Below are 17,874 nucleotides of genomic sequence, written 5' to 3'. Positions count from 1 at the left end.
TATTTTTTTTACATTTAGGGAATTGAGCAGACGCTTTTATCCAAAGTGACTGACAATAAGTACATGCATGTCATAAGAAAGGGTAAAAACATATTGCTGTCACCTGTTGTTGTAAGACCTGTTGTAAGGATGTGCATAGAACCAAATGCAAAGGACTAACAATCGTTGGGTTAACCCCTACTCAAGATATACAACTAAGATAGCTAGGATAAGTCTACTAGTCTACTATCAGCGCCCTGGTGCATCACAGCAGCAGACCTGTAATCAGTGTGATGAGAAACACCTGTGTCTTCATCCCAGCCCTTTTGCTTTGTTTGAACCCCAGGCGCTCCGGTCGGAGCACGTGACATGCCGGAGAAGGAGCCATTAATAAGAGACGATGTGGAGAGAAGAGGGCCAAGCGTGAAATTGTCAATCTGGAAGGGCTGTGTTGCCATGTCCTGGTGGGTCTCTCCCACCGAGACCCACCGCTGGCCGATGGGCAGGGGGCTCCCTCGTCAGGAGTTTAGGAGGGATCAAATAGCGGGACGTAAGGTCAGTCTATCAGCATTAAAATCATTCCTATTTTTAAATGGTAGGTCACCCGGTGTGGCAGGAGAACTTCCTGCCCAGGAGATTCCAAAAAATGCAAACTGAGGTCGTTTTTGTTTTTGATGTTGTTAGGTGTGAGGGTGTTGTCAGAACAGGGGCTGTTCTTAGGATGTGTGCACAGCCGATAGAAAACATCCTCTTTGGAAAGGCATTTTTTACCAGAGGTAGGTCTATACCTCTCTGGTATTGTACAGTTTCCCCTTTTGTAAAACTTTCTATATTTTCTTTGAAATGAACACACAAATCTTCTCATAACACCTTGTGAGACCCAAACTGAACGGTTTCAACTGAAGAAAAATATTTCTTTGAGCAGGCCTGCCATTTAATGTATTTTTTCACCCTTTACCCTTTATTGTATGACAATGTTTATATGTGAAGCACTTTGAGTCTGCCTTGTGCATGAAAAGTGCTATATAAATAAAGTTGCCTTGCCTTGCCTTGCCTTGCCTTAGGCACCTGATTGACGGATCAAATGAATCAGATTTTAAATGAAAACTCATCCCGTTTTCTTGGCATATTTTAATGGGTTTGTTTCATGGGAAAAAGTGTTATAATAACTGAGATATTTCGTGCAATACTGATATCCCAATATGCTAATTAAATAAAATATACCTACCATTCTAACAAGGTGAATAAATACAGTACTTATTTAGGTATAATTTTCAAACGACTGTTTTTATCATTTAAATGGATTATTATCCAATCATACTCCGTTAGTACTCTGTACCACTCAAACTCGGATTTGCTATGTCACAATGGTTATTTCATGATAAATGACTAATTTCAGGACTACAAAGCCTCTCAAAGATAAACGGTAATGAATTATTGCCCTGCTTAGAGCAGGTGAAATGAGCAACCCTTCTCCATCTGTGAAACGATGTCAACCTCATGCATTATGTCCTTTGAAATCATGACAGAAACCTTTTAAACTTTGAGTATCACAAAACAATTAGAAAGGTGGTGAGATGTCACAGTGGTGGATGTGGCATCTCTAAAATAGAAGGTGGCACAAAATCAATTCAGTCAATTTTTTCCCAGGAATTAGCAATCCTGTCTTCTACTCCTCACTGCCAAGGATGCATCTCCTGCTATTACCAGTACTACTTTGTTCATACTACTTAGATATACTAATCTCACAATTAGCTTTACTAACAACACTGCTTCTCCTAAAAAGCCTAATCCTGCCAAAGAAAGGGGCCTCATAGTGAAGACTGGGAGGTTACGTAGTCCCCTCCAGTCTTACATCTGTGTATGCCCAAACCGCGTAAGACGCACGTCACGAGCTCCGACAGGCACCGCTCTGTGCGGAAGGCGCTTTAATTCCCCCGTCCGCCCAGCCTCGTGCCAAAGCATCTCCGCGGCGCGCGCCTAAGATCAGGCTCCGCTCGCGCCGAAGAAACCGCTCGCGTGGGGAGGCATTTATTTCACGCTCGCGTGGGAACGTCCAAAAAGGGGCGAACTTTGTGTTATTGCTAAGGGCATCTTCGTGGGTGGACTTTGCGAAGAGTAGTTTTTATTTTTATCTTTTTCATTATTGCATGCTGTGTGACCATACATGTGCCTGGGTGAAAAAAAAACGCAACTCCTTGGGTTGAAAACCATTTGGCATGAGTAGGATCCACTTCGGCCGTGCTGTGTAATGTGCTTTACGTGTTTATGGGCAACAGTAAGACGGACTGATTTGCCCAGATCGTTCCGCAAATGCGAGGAGCCGTGGACTGTGGATTTATCCCGTGGAGCCGTGGGCTGCCGGAGTGGGAGACCAGACCGTTGTAGTTGGACAGCATGATCTCTCCGGTGTTTCACAAGTGGAGGAGCGCGCGGTACTTGGGGATTATTTCCACGGAGATGTTCCTCCTGCCCCTGATCTGCTTCTTACATTCGGCCGGAGCGGCGCCTCCCCTGACTACGGAGCAGCTGGACATGGGGGTGGTGAGTAAAGACCCCCGCTCTGTCACCCTCACTCTCTCTCTCTCTCTCTCTCTCTCTCTCTCTCTCTCTTTCAAGACTTGCTCTGAATCCTTTACACCTTGCTGCAAACCCCACTGCAAGGAGCATGTGCACGCACCCACAGCAGCATTTGTGCATGTGTTATAAGACATCCAAGAGAAAATGTCAAAATTGCTTAAACACATTTAGAGTTGGCAATTTCGTTGTGGGCACTGTGCCAGTGCATCGCATGCATGTTTGATGTGTTAACGGCTTCATTAGCACGCGCCACAGAAAGGTTAGTTCCTCGCGTCTTGCGCTCGGTTGACGTAACATTTTTGAGGAAAGATTAAACTGTACGAGCTGTATGTAACTTTACCGGGGTGATGTGGGGACACTGCCAGATGAACGCTACGTGACACCACGGAGCCGGAGGCAATCGGGCATGTCATTTAAAAATGAGCAAACCAATTAAAATGTTTGATACATTGTGCCGCTCTTCGATTGGCCAATTCATTTGACATCAATTAGAATAAGCCTAATTGGTTCGTTAATAACGAGGTTGTAATGAAGCCTATTGTGATGACTGCGTGACTATAATGAGTCAAAAAGAAAATGCACATTCGAGGAAAATACGGAAATACGAATATGTCGTTAATTCCCTCCCCCCCCAGATATTGAATTAATTATGTATTACATTTCCGAAGGACCGCCGAGGTCCATTGTAGAGACTGAATTTATCATCTGAAATTAATCACTCTGCTGTGAGAGAGAGAGAGAGAGAGAGAGAGAGAGAGAGAGAGAGAGAGAGAGAGAGAGAGAGAGAGAGAGAGAGAGAGAGAGAGAGAGAGAGAGAGAGAGAGAGAGAGAGAGAGAGAGAGAGAGAGAGAGAGAGAGAGAGAGACTATGTCTGTGTCTGTGTCTGTGTCTGTGTCTGTGTCTGTGTCTGTGTCTGTGTCTGTGTCTGTGTTAAGCTCAGCTGGACAGGCCAGGTGTGTGTGTGGGGGGTTTTGAGAGATGTGAGGGAAAGCCCGGTCAACCAGACGTGACAGATGAGCACCCAACAATGCTTTCTCACCCTCACGATCGGGTCCGTCCCACCCGTTGTCATGCGCTGACTCGCTGCTTTCTCGTGCGTAATTACAGCCGCGAGCGGCAAAACAAAAGTGCACATGGATAGTTATTATTGTTAGTTTCCTGGATGTTTTTTCCCTGTGCGTCAGCCAAACCAGACGCGAGCAACTGTCAGTTGGAGTGACACACAGACACAGAGACACACAAACGCACGCACACACACGCACACACACACACACACACACACACACACACACACACACACACACACACACACACACACACACACACACACTGAGAACACAAGTTCTCAATGTTAAACATTACCCCGATAGTTGTTTATGTTCCATTCAGACCTTTCGCCTCATGTCTAACTGAGTAGCAACAGCGTCTCCTCAGAGCAGATTATGGTGGTGGTGGTGGTGCTGATGATAGTGATTCTACCACACGCAGCACCTGAAGAAGGAGGCTAAACCTGCCCAAATGCATTCCTATCATTGTTCTCTGGGGTGCTGCTTTAAAAGAGATTAAGTTAAACATATAGAAAGAACATTGTCTCGTCGGTAATAAGCTAGCGTACGATAAGGAGATCCCTACTTGACCTACATTCCTTCATAGTCTAATAATTCAGCGTTCTGGTTTCATACTGCATCATATTGGCTTCTGTTCCGTGGGGATCCCGTTTTGTTGTGTTTAGCTGTTAAATTATTAAACCTGGTGCAAACTCTTTGTGTGTGCGTGTGCACATATGTGTGTGTCTGTGTCTGTGTGTGTGTGTGGTGTGTGCGTTTGCATATGTGTGTGTGTGTGTGTGTGTGTGTGTGTGTGTGTGTGTGTGTGTGTGTGTGTGTGTGTGTGTGTGTGTGTGTGTGTGTGTGTGTGTGTGTGTGTGTGTGTGTGTGTGTGTGTGTGTGTGTGCCATTCTCTTGAAGTGCGTATCCCTCTGGGAGTTGGCAGAGCAGCGAGGAACGCACCCGGCCTGCCCAGCTTTAATACAGATCCTCATTTTGGTTTGTAATTTCCTTAATGAGAATCACCATCTGGACACACACACACACACACACACACACACACACACACACACACACACACACACACACACACACACACACACACACACACACACACCTCTCCTTGCTTCTTGCAACATATTTGGCTTTCTTTCATCTCAAGTCAAGTGCATTCTATGTGTCAAACCCTCAGAGATGTTCTCCACAGACTTCACAGGTCCCCCCCCCCCCCCTCCTTAAGCTTAAGGATCTAAAGGACCAGTAACCCCTCTGGGACGACCACTAGATCAACCCCTCCTTCCAGGGGTAATTAGAAGGGCAGTAGGTGCTAAGCCGCACGTGTTATGTTGGCATGCGAGCACCGAAACAAAGCAGAGACTGAGATTGAGTGACAGAATGACAAGTATTGTTTTTGCTCATCAGGGTAAATTTCAATATTTATACAAAAATAACAGGACGTTTTTTAGGAAGTTTCACACACATTTGCCAGAAAGTGTGTTGTAGTTGCAAATGGGCTGTTTGTCAGGTCCGCAAAACGTCTGCGAGGACCCAGAGCCCTCAGCTGGCCTCCCAGTCCCCAGCTGGCTCCCCACAGGGGTCCTCCTCACCCCACCTAACCCCTCTCTCCCTGGAGGGACTGGGCCCGCTTTAGACTGCCTTTGTTGTGGTCCCTGTTCCCCTTCAACCTACGTCAAACAGCCTCACCCTGACACACCCTAACCCCCGGCCCTAGGGAACAGGCAGCGCAGGTACCAACACTGGCGCTGGACTAATGGACGCACAAAACAGAATCACCATGCACGCACACACACACACGCACGCACACAGACAGACAGACAGACAGACACAAATTCATACACACACATATTCATACACACATACACACACAAATTCATACACACACACAGAGGGGGTCAAGGAAAGGGAGGGTTAGGCCAATGTGCGGGGAGCAGTCTGGTCTCCTCCAGTTAAACAAGCAGCTAACACAAAATCAATGCTGCTTTCTGCTCCGGTGAGTCTGCCATTTCAGGCTCTAATGAAGCAGCCCGGAGACGCACACCTGCACACCGCTGAAGAAGCGCAGTGTCTCCATTGTGCTACACAGATGTGGCCCTCAAACCAAACAGACAAGCAGAGACGCTCTGTATACAGGCAGTACCACCACTGCCCATTTGGGGCCCAACGTGCAATTGCTTTGTGGTCTGTACATTTGTAATTATTACATCTTGTGTCCTGGCGATTGATTACAACTGATTATAGAAATCTCAGGCGGATTTAGACCGTGAACCCTGTGCGGCTGGCCGTATATTGGCTCTGCATAATGTCTCTGTGGTAGTTTAGTGTCGGTTTAAATGTAGACGTGGTTTAAGGCTGTTTGATGAAGGGAAAATGGACACGCGAGCAGGCTCTCCGGTCTACTTTCGGTTGTTCCATTAAATGGGGTTTCCTGTGGACCCAGTGAACCGCTTGTGATTGGCTGAAGAGATTCAACCCAAAAAGTGTCTAAATGTTAAACTCCCCCCCCCCCCCCGCTCCCACCAGACGCGTGGTCTCGCGATTGGCAACGCCTCCCATTCAGTTTCAATCGCACGCGATTCCCATTTCTGCTCACTTTTTGTCAATGTAAAATACAATCTGCTTGTGGTTTGGGCCGCTCACAGGCCTTCCAGAAATAATAATATAACGTTTCGCCTACTCGTATTTATAGTTATAATTGAGCTGCGGTTACTTTTTTGTGTCTCTATAACCACGTTTCCAGCAGTTTTCCCCTCGCTTTGAAGTCGGAAAATGCCAAGCGTGGCTAACGGCGCCGCGCTTGCGGCCGTTCTTCCAATGAGTCCCGGCGGCCCGCCGCCCCAGGAAGCGCCCTGAGCGCGCCCGCTGCCGGCCTTCAGGGCCCCCCGGTCACGGATGAGGTCCGTGATGGGGGGGCAGTTCTGTGTGTGTGGCTCTGCTGCGCTTGCTGTTCCTGGCGGGGCCGTTTGGACTCTTTTAGCCCCTCTGTCCCACTTCCATCAGACGGACTGACCTTGAAGAGCCAGGCGCCCCCGGGCTCAGATTCAGGCCGGGAGATTATTTCGGGAACGGTTGAGAGGGAGGGACACACAGAGAGAGAGAGAGAGAGAGAGAGAGAGAGAGAGAGAGAGAGAGAGAGGAGAGAGAGAGAGAGAGAGAGAGAGAGAGAGAGAGAGAGAGAGAGAGAGAGAGAGAGAGAGAGAGAGAGAGAGAGAGAGAGAGAGAGAGAGAGAGAGAGAGGACTGCAGTGCATGGTTTAACTTTGGTTGAACTGTTTTGCTGCAGTTATGGCGGGCCGATATGGCAGCCGTTGCACTCCTAACCGTCCCTGGAAAGAGGGATCCCTCTCTCTGTGTCATGGCCCACTTCCTGGATCATTTAGGGAGTTTTTCTTTGAACTTTTGAGGGCCAGGGTTAGGGGGTGCCATAATGTGTGGCCTGTGAAGCCCTTTGAGAGTGTAACTGTGATTAAGGGCCATGCAAATAACATTTTGTTGACTTGGCAAATATATTACTGATGGAAATTGACAGAGTTAGGCAAATATAGAGGGAAAAGAGGAAGAGGTAGATCTATTCATATCCCTTATGCAAGCATCAGAGTTACAGGAAGCAAGTTCTAGAATCATAAATCCAATCCTATAATCTCTACCCTAATCCATTTGGCATTCTCAACTCTTGCCAAGTGTAAAGTTGAGACTTTATTTGTCCGTGGAGATTGACCGATTTACTCTCAGTTTGTAATCTTCTCAGAGCCCTGTTGTGCTTAAATGTCATGTCTTTCTATTGGCTGCCCCTGGACTATCTGGAATCTACTCTCCACCAATCGGTAACAAGATGTTTGTATTCAAGGCAAGCTCCATTCCAAATCATCATCATGTGATCATAACCCCACGATACAAAGTAAAAGTATGCCGCAGCAAAAGCACATAGACAATATGTAGGTAGCCCATATACCTTATCATGCTATTAGTAAGTGCACCACATAGGAACGCCATTCCCGATTCCTTCCCGATTACTCTTCAGTAGTATTGACGAAGCGGTGCCACCGCGAGAGAGCGGGAATGACTGCTTTTCACAGAGCAACCGCACGCCATCTTCCCCCTTCCCCATTGGCTGCTGGTGATTTCATGCGGCGACTTGAGGTCGGGGCAGTAAGCTGGCCCTCTCCCAGCGCTCCCCGTATAGAAAGCCTCAAACCAGCTCCATGTGTTCCGTGCCGTGGTCTCCGGGCCTAGGCCCACCGCCTGCTTCCTCGTCCCCAACCAGATCAAGGTCTCGGTGGCCACATGCTATTCAGAGGGACGACCACGTTGTAATTAGAGCGGTTTCCAGTGTTCGCCCCGGCTCGCATGCGGCAGCCTGAAATAGCCCACAAAGCGGGCGAGGGACTGCCTTGAAAGCACCATCAAGGAAAACCCCGAAAAGCAATAACAGAGCTCATGTTAAGTCTCCAGACCTGGCCTGACTCTACGCAAAGTGGTACCGCCTTGGCTGTGTGCGGGTTGATGTATTAGTGTGTGTGTGTGTGTGTCTTTGCTGTGTGTGTGTGTGTGTGTGTGTGTGTGTGTGTGTGTGTGTGTGTGTGTGTGTGTGTGTGTGTGTGTGTGTCTCTGTGTTTCTCTGTCTCTATGCCTTTGTGTGTGTCTCTGTGCCTATGTTTGTGTTTGTGTGTGTGTCTATGCGTGACGAGTTTGTGTGTGTGTATATGCATGTGTGTGCTTATGCTTGTTTATGTGCGTGTGTGTCTGTCTCTGTGCATGCATGTGTGTGTGTTTGTGTGTGTCTGTCTGTGTGTGAGTTTGTGTGTCTGCCTGTGTGTTTGTGTGTCTGTATCTGCCTCTGTGTGTGTGTGTATGTGTCTGTGTCTCTGTTCTATGTAGGTGTGTGTCGTCTGTGTGTATGTGTGTGTGTGTGTCTGTTTCTCTGTACCTATGTGTGTGTTTGTGTGTGTGCCTCTGCCTATGTGTGTGGTTGCGTGTGTATATGCATGTGTGTGTGTGTGTGTGTGTGTGTGTGTGTGTGTGTGTGTGTGTGTGTGTGTGTGTGTGTGTGTGTGTGTGTGTGTGTGTGTGTGTGTGTGGCTGTCTGTGCATATGCATGTGTGTGTGTGATAATTATTCATAACCGGTCCTCGATTGTTCCTTGATGCTTGTGCATAATTCCCTGAGCTGATGTTGATTGACGTTTAAACTAATTTCACGTCAAAAGAGCTAACCCTCATAAGATGACGGACACAATTGGGCTGTAAATGAATTTATAGTGTGTATAATGGGCTGGGAAATGATGGCGGTCAAGATTGAGAGAGTAGAGCTCACCGAAGTACCCACTGAAAACATAAAACATCAAAACCCTCAGCTTGACTGTAACACGATTTCATTGAGAAGTCTCATGAGAGCGGCGCTCAATATGAGAGAGAGGGAGAGAGGGAGAGAGGGAGAGAGAGATTAAAAAGTGAAATCTAATGTTGAAACATCCTCACAATGTTTCATCTGCCCTGCTAGGTGCGCTTGCACTTTGCGTACTGAAAGTGGGGGGATGTGTTACTGTTTGATGTGCATCACAACATGTCAGAGACGGAAGTGGCAGCGAATGCTGACTTTTTCTTATCACAGAGTTAAAAGGTGTTCCACCATGAAAAGGGCCATGCCTCCTGGTGTGCAATTTAGAAAACAGAGTAAAGAGGAGATGGAAATGAAAGCCCATTATAGTGGTTTTTCATCTTATATTAACATTAAAATGCCGTTTAGGTGTAGAAGCTTCATTTGTAGTCGCTAGCTAGCTACTCCGCAGCAGCAGCTACATGTTTTTGCTTTTAATAGGCTAACTTTATCTACTTTATAACTGTCCAGATGCACTCAGGGAATAGCTGCAGAAGCTTCCAGCTGCTGGAGAAGCATATCTGATCTCGACTATTGAACATAGCACCTTTTTAAATCCATGTTGTTGACGCAAAGAATATTCTCTTGGCCACAAATCCTAATCTCGCCTCGGGAACCAAAATTGCTTCAACCGGCCCTGGACAAACACACAGACTTTGAAATGTATTAAAGTTGGATAAAAGTTCCAGTCTTGTTGTTCCAGTAACTTTTATCTGTGGGTTAGCTTCACTCACACATCTATCAAAAACTCTTAACCTTTCATGTCTGTCTACTCTACCTGTCATTTCAAGGGGATGATACTTCCTGTCTTTTTTTCTTGTGTTTTGTTGGCACCCAGCTTCACATTTAGCCTCTGCTAAATGACCAAATTAAAAGGTCTCAATGTAATACCAAATTCTGTCTGGCACTCTGTCTTTACCCTACCTGCCATACCTATCAATGAATTCTACCCTTGCATGTCTGTTGTTTCCCTCTGTGGTGTGGCTTTCTTCATTATTTTTGTATTGCCTTAATCGACCGAGCAGAGCCATCACATGCATACTCCGCAATGTGTTTAGAGTTGTAGATTGATAGGCTGATTGGTTTTATTTCATTTGAAATTACTGCAATATGTTTGTACTTGATTTAATTTCCATAAAGAAACCCGCTACCTTGCCATTCCTCTATTTTGTAATCAACAAACTTTATTTTCTAATCATGGCTGATGTTTTTTTGAAGATATATGTGTTCGGTCATCATTGAGAATGAACGGTTCACTGTCTATTATAACAGCGTGTGCTGCACCACTGGCTTTCATGATTGCCCCATTGATTTATGAATATGATTGCATCACAGGGGCCCCATTGGATTCATAACAAAATGATAAGAGTAGGGTTTAAACCCTGTAGGCACTAGACTATTGACAAAGAAAGAAAATGCTTCCTCTTCTGAGTCGTCTGACAAATACATCCTGATTCGCCTCAGTGTTTAGGCTACCTTCGGGCAATATGATATCATCCAGTAAATATTCTGTTTTATTGTAGCGAACACTTCAATTCAAAGAGACTTGGTACCACTCAGCCATAATGATCCCTGAGCAAGACACCTCACCCTAACTGCTTCTCGCCTTGCATGGTTGACTCCGCGGTCGATGTGTATGGTGTGAATGGCTTTTGGATCAAATGTTCTGCCAAATTTCCTAAATGTAAATGTAGCTATTCAATAACATTAGTTCATCTGGTAAGAAGTATAATTATATAGCATTAGCAAAGGCGATATGGTTAGTGTTAGTTGGTCAGGGTTTTGAATGTATCTATTAATACCTCAGTCAAACATGGGAACCATAAGTAAACATGAACACCATGAGTAAACGATGACCTTGCTTATTAATGCAATCGGTCATAAATGTACCATTCATTATTGTAATGTTACTAGCGGCTTGCTGCTAAATTCAGAGCCATTGCATGAAGGAGCAGTGTCTTGGCTCCTGGGGGCCTCCTAGTGGACCACACAGGGTGCCTGGACCATGAGGGTCACTCGCAGATCCTTCCCTAATATCAGGGGACAACCGGCCTGACCTCAAGGCTATCCTGGCCTCGATTCCCCGATAAAATTCCCGAAAATCGACCAGTTCGTCAGTCGTAAAGAAAAGACCGCAAAACATTGGTCACGTGTAGCTACAGTAATGCCCATGTTGTTTGCGTTCCTATTTGTTGTTATCTGCCGTTTTTGTTGGGTGTAGTCCGTTCAGACGACAGCGGGCCTTTGAGTTAGTGTTTATGTCCCCGCCAGCATTCTGAACGCCTCGCCGCCCTGAGGGGAAACCGGACACTTCCTCGGGTATTCGTTTCAAAGCCCTGCACTACACGCTAGTGGAGACGCCAAGACAAGACGCTGGCACCACCGGGGAAACGTTTTGGCCGGCTCAAAGTGTTTGGTCCTCACCAGTGGGACAGTGATGTCATGGAGATACACAGAGCCCAGCTGGTTTGATGATTTGGAGATGAAGCTGTTCAGACACGCTACAGAAGGGTTTCCTCTGTTGAGTTTGGAGTACGTCTCTCTGGTTTGTTTCTTAATGTTAGCGTCACTGTCAGACCGCTCTGTTCCATCTCTTCTGTTGTATCTTTTCCTGTTGGTAACTCCACTCCACTTACCAAACATGAAACGTAATGCTCTGCCTTTCAGAATGACTTACCGGAACACAGTCAATGTTCAGTATTCAGTATGTGATAGCGTATTTTCCTGAGGAGTAAGGTTTGTTATTGTGGGACATGTCAGGGGATGTGGTTGTGGTGAGTGTGACAGAATGCTTATTCATCTTGGGTAACGATACAATATCCTTCAAATAAAATCCCTCGGAATCAATAGAAACAGCATCACTTGACAAATGCGTCCTGTCAGACGGCAAGACACAAAATGTGTTTTGTTATGGATTAACCCAGATTATTGTCAACCCCGTGGCTGTAATCCTATACGACCTGTTAACCAATGAGGAGCCTGCTGAGAATCAGTGTGCATCACGGTCTGCAGCGACACAGTGCCTGGTCGTCATCTCGTTGAGAAACTGTCAGAAACTTCAGTTGTGTGGGTGACTTGGAGGATCGGGGGTGAATCTGGGGGGAGGGGGGCTATGGGTGAGTCGGGGGGTGTGTCTGCAGTAAGGGTGGGTCGGGCGGTGAGACAGATAGGTGATCTGGAGGAGGCGGGGTGAGTCTGGAGTAGAGGTGAGTCTGGACTATGGGGGGGTCAGGGGGTGAGTATGGAGTAGGTCTGAGTCGGGGGGCTGAGTTGGATCGGTAATCTGGAGTGAGAGTGAGGCCCAATCCCATTTCTACCCCTTACCCCTTCCCCTTTGATTGGGCCTGAGTCTGGGGTAGGGGTGAATCATAGGGGTGAGTCAGGGGGTTGACTCTGGCTCCACACTTTGTGACAACCGCAGGGCGGACGGCTGTGTTAGAAGATAAAAAAAGAACAACAAGAGTTTTACCGAGCACATATTCAAGTGTGTGTGTATGTGTGTGTGTGTGTGTGTGTGCTTCTGTAAGTTTCTGTGCGTGAGCTAGAGCTGCTAGATTATTGGGAAAATCATAATCACGATTATCTTGGTCAATATTGTAATCACGATTATTCAATCGATTATTTTTGAGTTTGAATTTATTGAATTTGAATTTATTAAGCATATCTCTCCCAAAAAAATACTTTGTAACTGAGAACTTCAAAATTTCGCCTTAAAAAAATGCACAAAATGGTCAAAAATAAAATGTGACAATCCAAAATGATATACAGATATGTATCCATCTGTTCAGCCCTTTCCATAAAACATAAAAAAAAAAAAAATAAAACCTGATGTGAATTTTGTGATGTGATCGTTTGACGCTTTGATTAGATTAATCGCCCAGCCCTAGCATGTGCTTCTGTAAATTTGTGTGTTTGTGTGTGTGTGTCTGCCTGTGTGTTTGTGTGTGTCTGCCTGTCTGTGTGTGTGTGCGTGTGTGTGTGTGTGTGCGTGTGTGTGCGTGTGTGTGTGTGTTTTGTATGCATATTCACATGTATGTCTTTGTGCGGGATTGTCTTGCCGTATGGATATGCCCATGTTAAAAGGCCCTATGCCTGCATTCCTCAGCTAAAAGTGAGGGACAAGCCTGCCTCCATGGGGAACATCCCTATAGCAACCAAGAGACAGCTGTCCCAGCGCTCGCTACCTGGGGCTCCTTGCTCGCTCCTAGGACAAAGGTTTATTAATACACAGACACAAACACACACACACACACACACACACACACACACACACACACACACACACACACACACACACACACACACCCATTCATACACATATACACTCACACAGACACACACACACGCACATGCACACATACACTCACAAAGACACACACACACACACACACACATACACAGACATGCACGTACACTTGCACTCAGAGTATAGGGTTACAGGGCTCCCTAACCAGGACCTTATGGACACCCTGGTATGTGTGAGTTTTAGGCTGCTGCACCCCGACACACACAAACAGAAGCTGCCTCCCCCCCCACCAACACACACACATACACACACACACACACACACACACACACACACACACACACACACACACACGCACACACACTGACACACACACACACACACACACACACACACACACACACACACACACACACACACACACACACACACACACACACACACACACACACACTGACAAACACACTGACACACACATTGACACAAACACACGTGTATGAATAAGGAAAAAAGCATGCATATACACACACACACACACACACACACACACACACACACTGACACACATACACAAACACACACAATCAAGAATAAGGACACAAGCATACATACACACACAAGTAGTGTGCTGGGAAGAGTTGTGGTTTTATTTGCTGAGAGACCAGATCCATACTGAGGGATGGCACGTAAAAAACTGAAAATGCCTCTTAAGAAATAGAAATGACGCAGTTACGAAAGTTACTCAAATATTTTGGGGAGTTTATATTTGCGAGGATAATGTGAAATACATTAGTTGGATTGATTTCCGGTTCCCACCCATCTGCCTTTATTCCCCCCACCCCCCCATTGACAGTGACAGCGGGGTGCTTAACTTTGATGGCGTGTCACTCCCGTTATTACTCCGAGTCCACTAAAACAGTTCAGTCTTCCCGTGCTTGGGTCAGCAGAATGGTGATGGCTTAGCGCACATGAGGCAGCGTTAAGACGGGATTGGATGGATCGCGCTGGGAAGCGTGGGCGGCACTGACGCCGTTTAATGACATTTGGGCCGCACACCAGATGAGTGACGCATCAATGTACTGATTGAAATACCGACTTAAGCAGGAATGGTGTGATCCATTGCATCAAAGGGGTGGGTTTAGCTGTCAGTTGTAAAGGCAAAGAGTTTCAAGGCTGTCTTTTAGTAAATACTCAATAAATATTAGGGGCTGGGTTACGGCAGGGAAACGATATTGGGCACCGGTTCGACATTTATTGTGAATTTAATATTTTGTGTGGAGTAATATACAGGCTCGTTGGGGTTTGGTTTCCGACAGTCCATCTGGTCCGCAGTGTTTTTTAAAATGAGCGTGACCGAAAACAGTCGACTATCAGCAAATGAATTCATCCCACTCTGTAGGGCCATAGTATTTGATTACACTACGATGACATTCTACAATAAAAAGTCAAATACATTTTTGAGTCGACCTGGTGAGTTTTAGTACTGCGGAAACCAATGGATCCTGTATGCCCTCATGAATCCATCGGTTTCCCCCCATCCCTACCAAACCCACCTGGGTATCGCCCCCGGCCCCTTCACCCCTGGGTCTCTGCCAACACATCTTGGGTCCGTCGGGTCTCCTCTGAGGCCCGTCCAAGTGTGTCCACCCCCACACATCTCTGGTCATCGGCTAGATCAGATTCCGTTAAAGTCATTTAAAATGATTTATGAATCGCAAAACTCACTTTGTTTTGTACATTTGCGAGGGGCTCTACTCTGACTCTACTCTGATTCCCAAGAAGATAACCGCACCAACGATAAACTTAAATCCCAAACTATTCATTCAAATGTAATATTGAGTGATTCGGGCTATTTCACAGACTGTATAAATAGCAAGCATCTGCGAGCAAGCACTCTCGTTTGTACTTGGCTACTAGCTTAGCATTCACACAAAACATATTTTCGTCGTGTATTGACGACATCGCTCACTCTCTCTCTCTCGGGCTCTCTCGCTCACTCTCTCGCCCTCTCTCTCGCCCTCTCTCTCTCTCGCACTCTCTCTCACTCCCTCTCTTTCTCTCTCACAACCAGCTGTCTTTAAAACCAAGCATTACGTGATCCACTTAGCAGCTGAGTACCCCCACCCCCCACCCCCCCGACACACAAGCAAACGCACACACATGCACAATCAGATGCCCAGACACGCCTACAGACACAGACAGAGAGACAGACACCCACACACAAACACAAACTCACACACTTCTGAAATAGGATAACAGTTTTGCAAATCGGACACAAACATCCTTGTCAAATTGTCCGATATAGATGCATACCTCATTTGCATCTGTAAACACATACATGCATTTTCTTAGCAGTGAAAATGGTATTCTATCATAGCAATATGTCGTCTACTGACCAGAGAATTGTAAGTGTTTACGTGAGGGGATATCAGCTCATCCCTGTAGCCAAAGAGGAAGGGGCCTTGGTGTGTTGCTATAGCAGCCACAGCCCGCTGTGGTTGTCTGCACACGTATATCAGCTCCTCTGCCAAGCTGAGGAATTACACTTTCTGTGCTCAGTCTGCACCTTCTAACCTTGTGGTTTAAAAAGTAGCCCCTTTCGTGTCATCCCCTGGGTTTATATTAGCTAGTTCGAAAATAACTTCTACGACACCAGGTCAGAAACCATATAACTCAATATATGAAGGTTCACATCTGTTTTAAGTTGGCTATTTTGATAATTGTGTCTTCAGGTTGAAAGACGAGAATACGATGGACACTTTGAATGTGTCCCTCTCATTCATGGCCTCCCTTAAGATATTTCTTCTGGCTATAAAAAAATGTGAGACAAATGTCTTTGAAGGGGTGCCACAGTGATTCTGAGGACCTTAAATACATTTGCATTGGTATTTCAAAACTTCATTCTGTAAAAAAAAGTGTAGATATGCTTCTCTTTCTCACATGAACAGTTACAGTACAATCACCGATCTGTTCACCAAAGTTATGAAACGCATTAATACACACAATGAGTCCCTCTTGGCTTTTGTAAACGGATATGGAGATCCCTTGCTCCTATATTAAGTCATGTATATCGCTTTCACGCCATCTATAAACAGCCATGAATGGCTGGCCATTCCAACAAACATAGGAATAGAAATAACTTCCTGACTTTCCTGACATGTACATCTCTTTCCAAGCCCGATCCACACACACAAACCACGTATGATTAAAGCCCCCTTGGATGTAGTGTACAGTGTAGGCATCACATGAAGAGGACCTGATCTCATGCCCAAATAATCCTCAGATGACTAACATCAACCACAAATCCCACACTTCTACTGTGAGTTCTTCTGTGTGACCTTGCAGAAATCCTTAGAGACTCTGAAAACGAGAACAAAGAAGTGAATATCAGCTCATTTCACAGATGGAAGGAGATGAGAGACAGTCTCAGATGCCAACACATGCTCATCCTGATTAGGGGACTGGTTTGGGAGGTGGTGTTGAATTGGGAACGGTTTGTTTCCGTGTTCAGAGGACATGCCACCAAAGTTGACATGCTATGTTTATGAGTCCTGCGACCTACTGCGTAGACCTGGAAGGTCATGAGTCTGAGCGACTGGTCTCAAGTCACGGTGTTAGACTCCATGCCTCAACCCACATTCCATGGTGAAGTAAGGTGGCAGTGTGTGTGTGTTTGTGTTTGTGTGTGTATGTGTGTGTGGGAGCGAATGCCGGAGTGCATGATGAATTCTAAATTAAAAAAACTAATCTTAATCTGAATCTGCCAAATTACATTTTACATCTTAATTCATTCACAGTTCTCCTAATTAATTCGATGTTTAATTATCTTAAGATATGCACAATTCTGACACGTTCATTTACCACCGTAAATTTTATGAGTTGAAACCAGAAGCAACCTGTTAAAGCCCATCAAAATAATATTTCTGTTTCTTAAAGTGCAAGTTATAAATGGGTTGTCACACAAGTAAAAAGTCAAAGGTCAGCAAAATAGTTTGTTGTTCACCACAAACTAACAATATTGCACTTCAGTGTTGAGATGACTAAATGTCAAGAGTACATAACCAATTCAGTAAAAATAGTGTGGGACTTAACCCTTGACACCAAAACCCAACACGTTAAACTCAATAACCTACACACACACACACACACACACACACACACACACACACACACACACACACACACACACACACACACACACACACACACACACACACACACACACACACACACACACACACACACTTCAATGTCTTTATTTGTGTCAGCATTTATAAAATACATTGCAAGGGCACAAATATTTTCAGTTGCTTTTGATGCCCTACATCCTCGAAACAACATGTTGCAGTACTTGAGTCAAACATGCACAGAATAGACAATACGTACACATGAGCTTATTCTGCACACACACACACACACACACACACACACACACACACACACACACACACACACACACACACACACACACACACACACACACACACACACACACACACACACACACACACATGTACTGTACATCCTGAACGCTCTTGTATCGCATGTGCCGTGCCGAGTCCAAATAATGACCTTATAAAAGTATGAAATATGATGTCATCAGCCCTTCAAAGTACTTCAGCAAACTTCC

At 45.6% G+C, this 17,874-nt stretch overlaps 1 protein-coding gene across 1 annotated transcript in view; it reads left to right on the top strand.

Moving 5' to 3' along the window:
- The first annotated feature begins 1,946 nt into the window (after positions 1-1,946).
- Positions 1,947-17,874, top strand: part of LOC130381148 (matrix metalloproteinase-17-like) — a 61,486-nt gene continuing 45,558 nt past the window's right edge. The window contains exon 1 of the mRNA XM_056588606.1: positions 1,947-2,523. Within this exon, the coding sequence (XP_056444581.1) occupies positions 2,377-2,523 (147 nt within the window). The 5' untranslated portion in view covers positions 1,947-2,376. The remainder of the gene's footprint in view (positions 2,524-17,874) is intronic.

This window comes from Gadus chalcogrammus, chromosome 4 (genome assembly GCF_026213295.1).
Source record: "Gadus chalcogrammus isolate NIFS_2021 chromosome 4, NIFS_Gcha_1.0, whole genome shotgun sequence".
NCBI classification, from domain to species: domain Eukaryota; kingdom Metazoa; phylum Chordata; class Actinopteri; order Gadiformes; family Gadidae; genus Gadus; species Gadus chalcogrammus.
The sequence above is the reverse complement of the archived record's forward strand: the minus strand, read 5'-3'. Positions and strand labels throughout refer to the sequence as shown.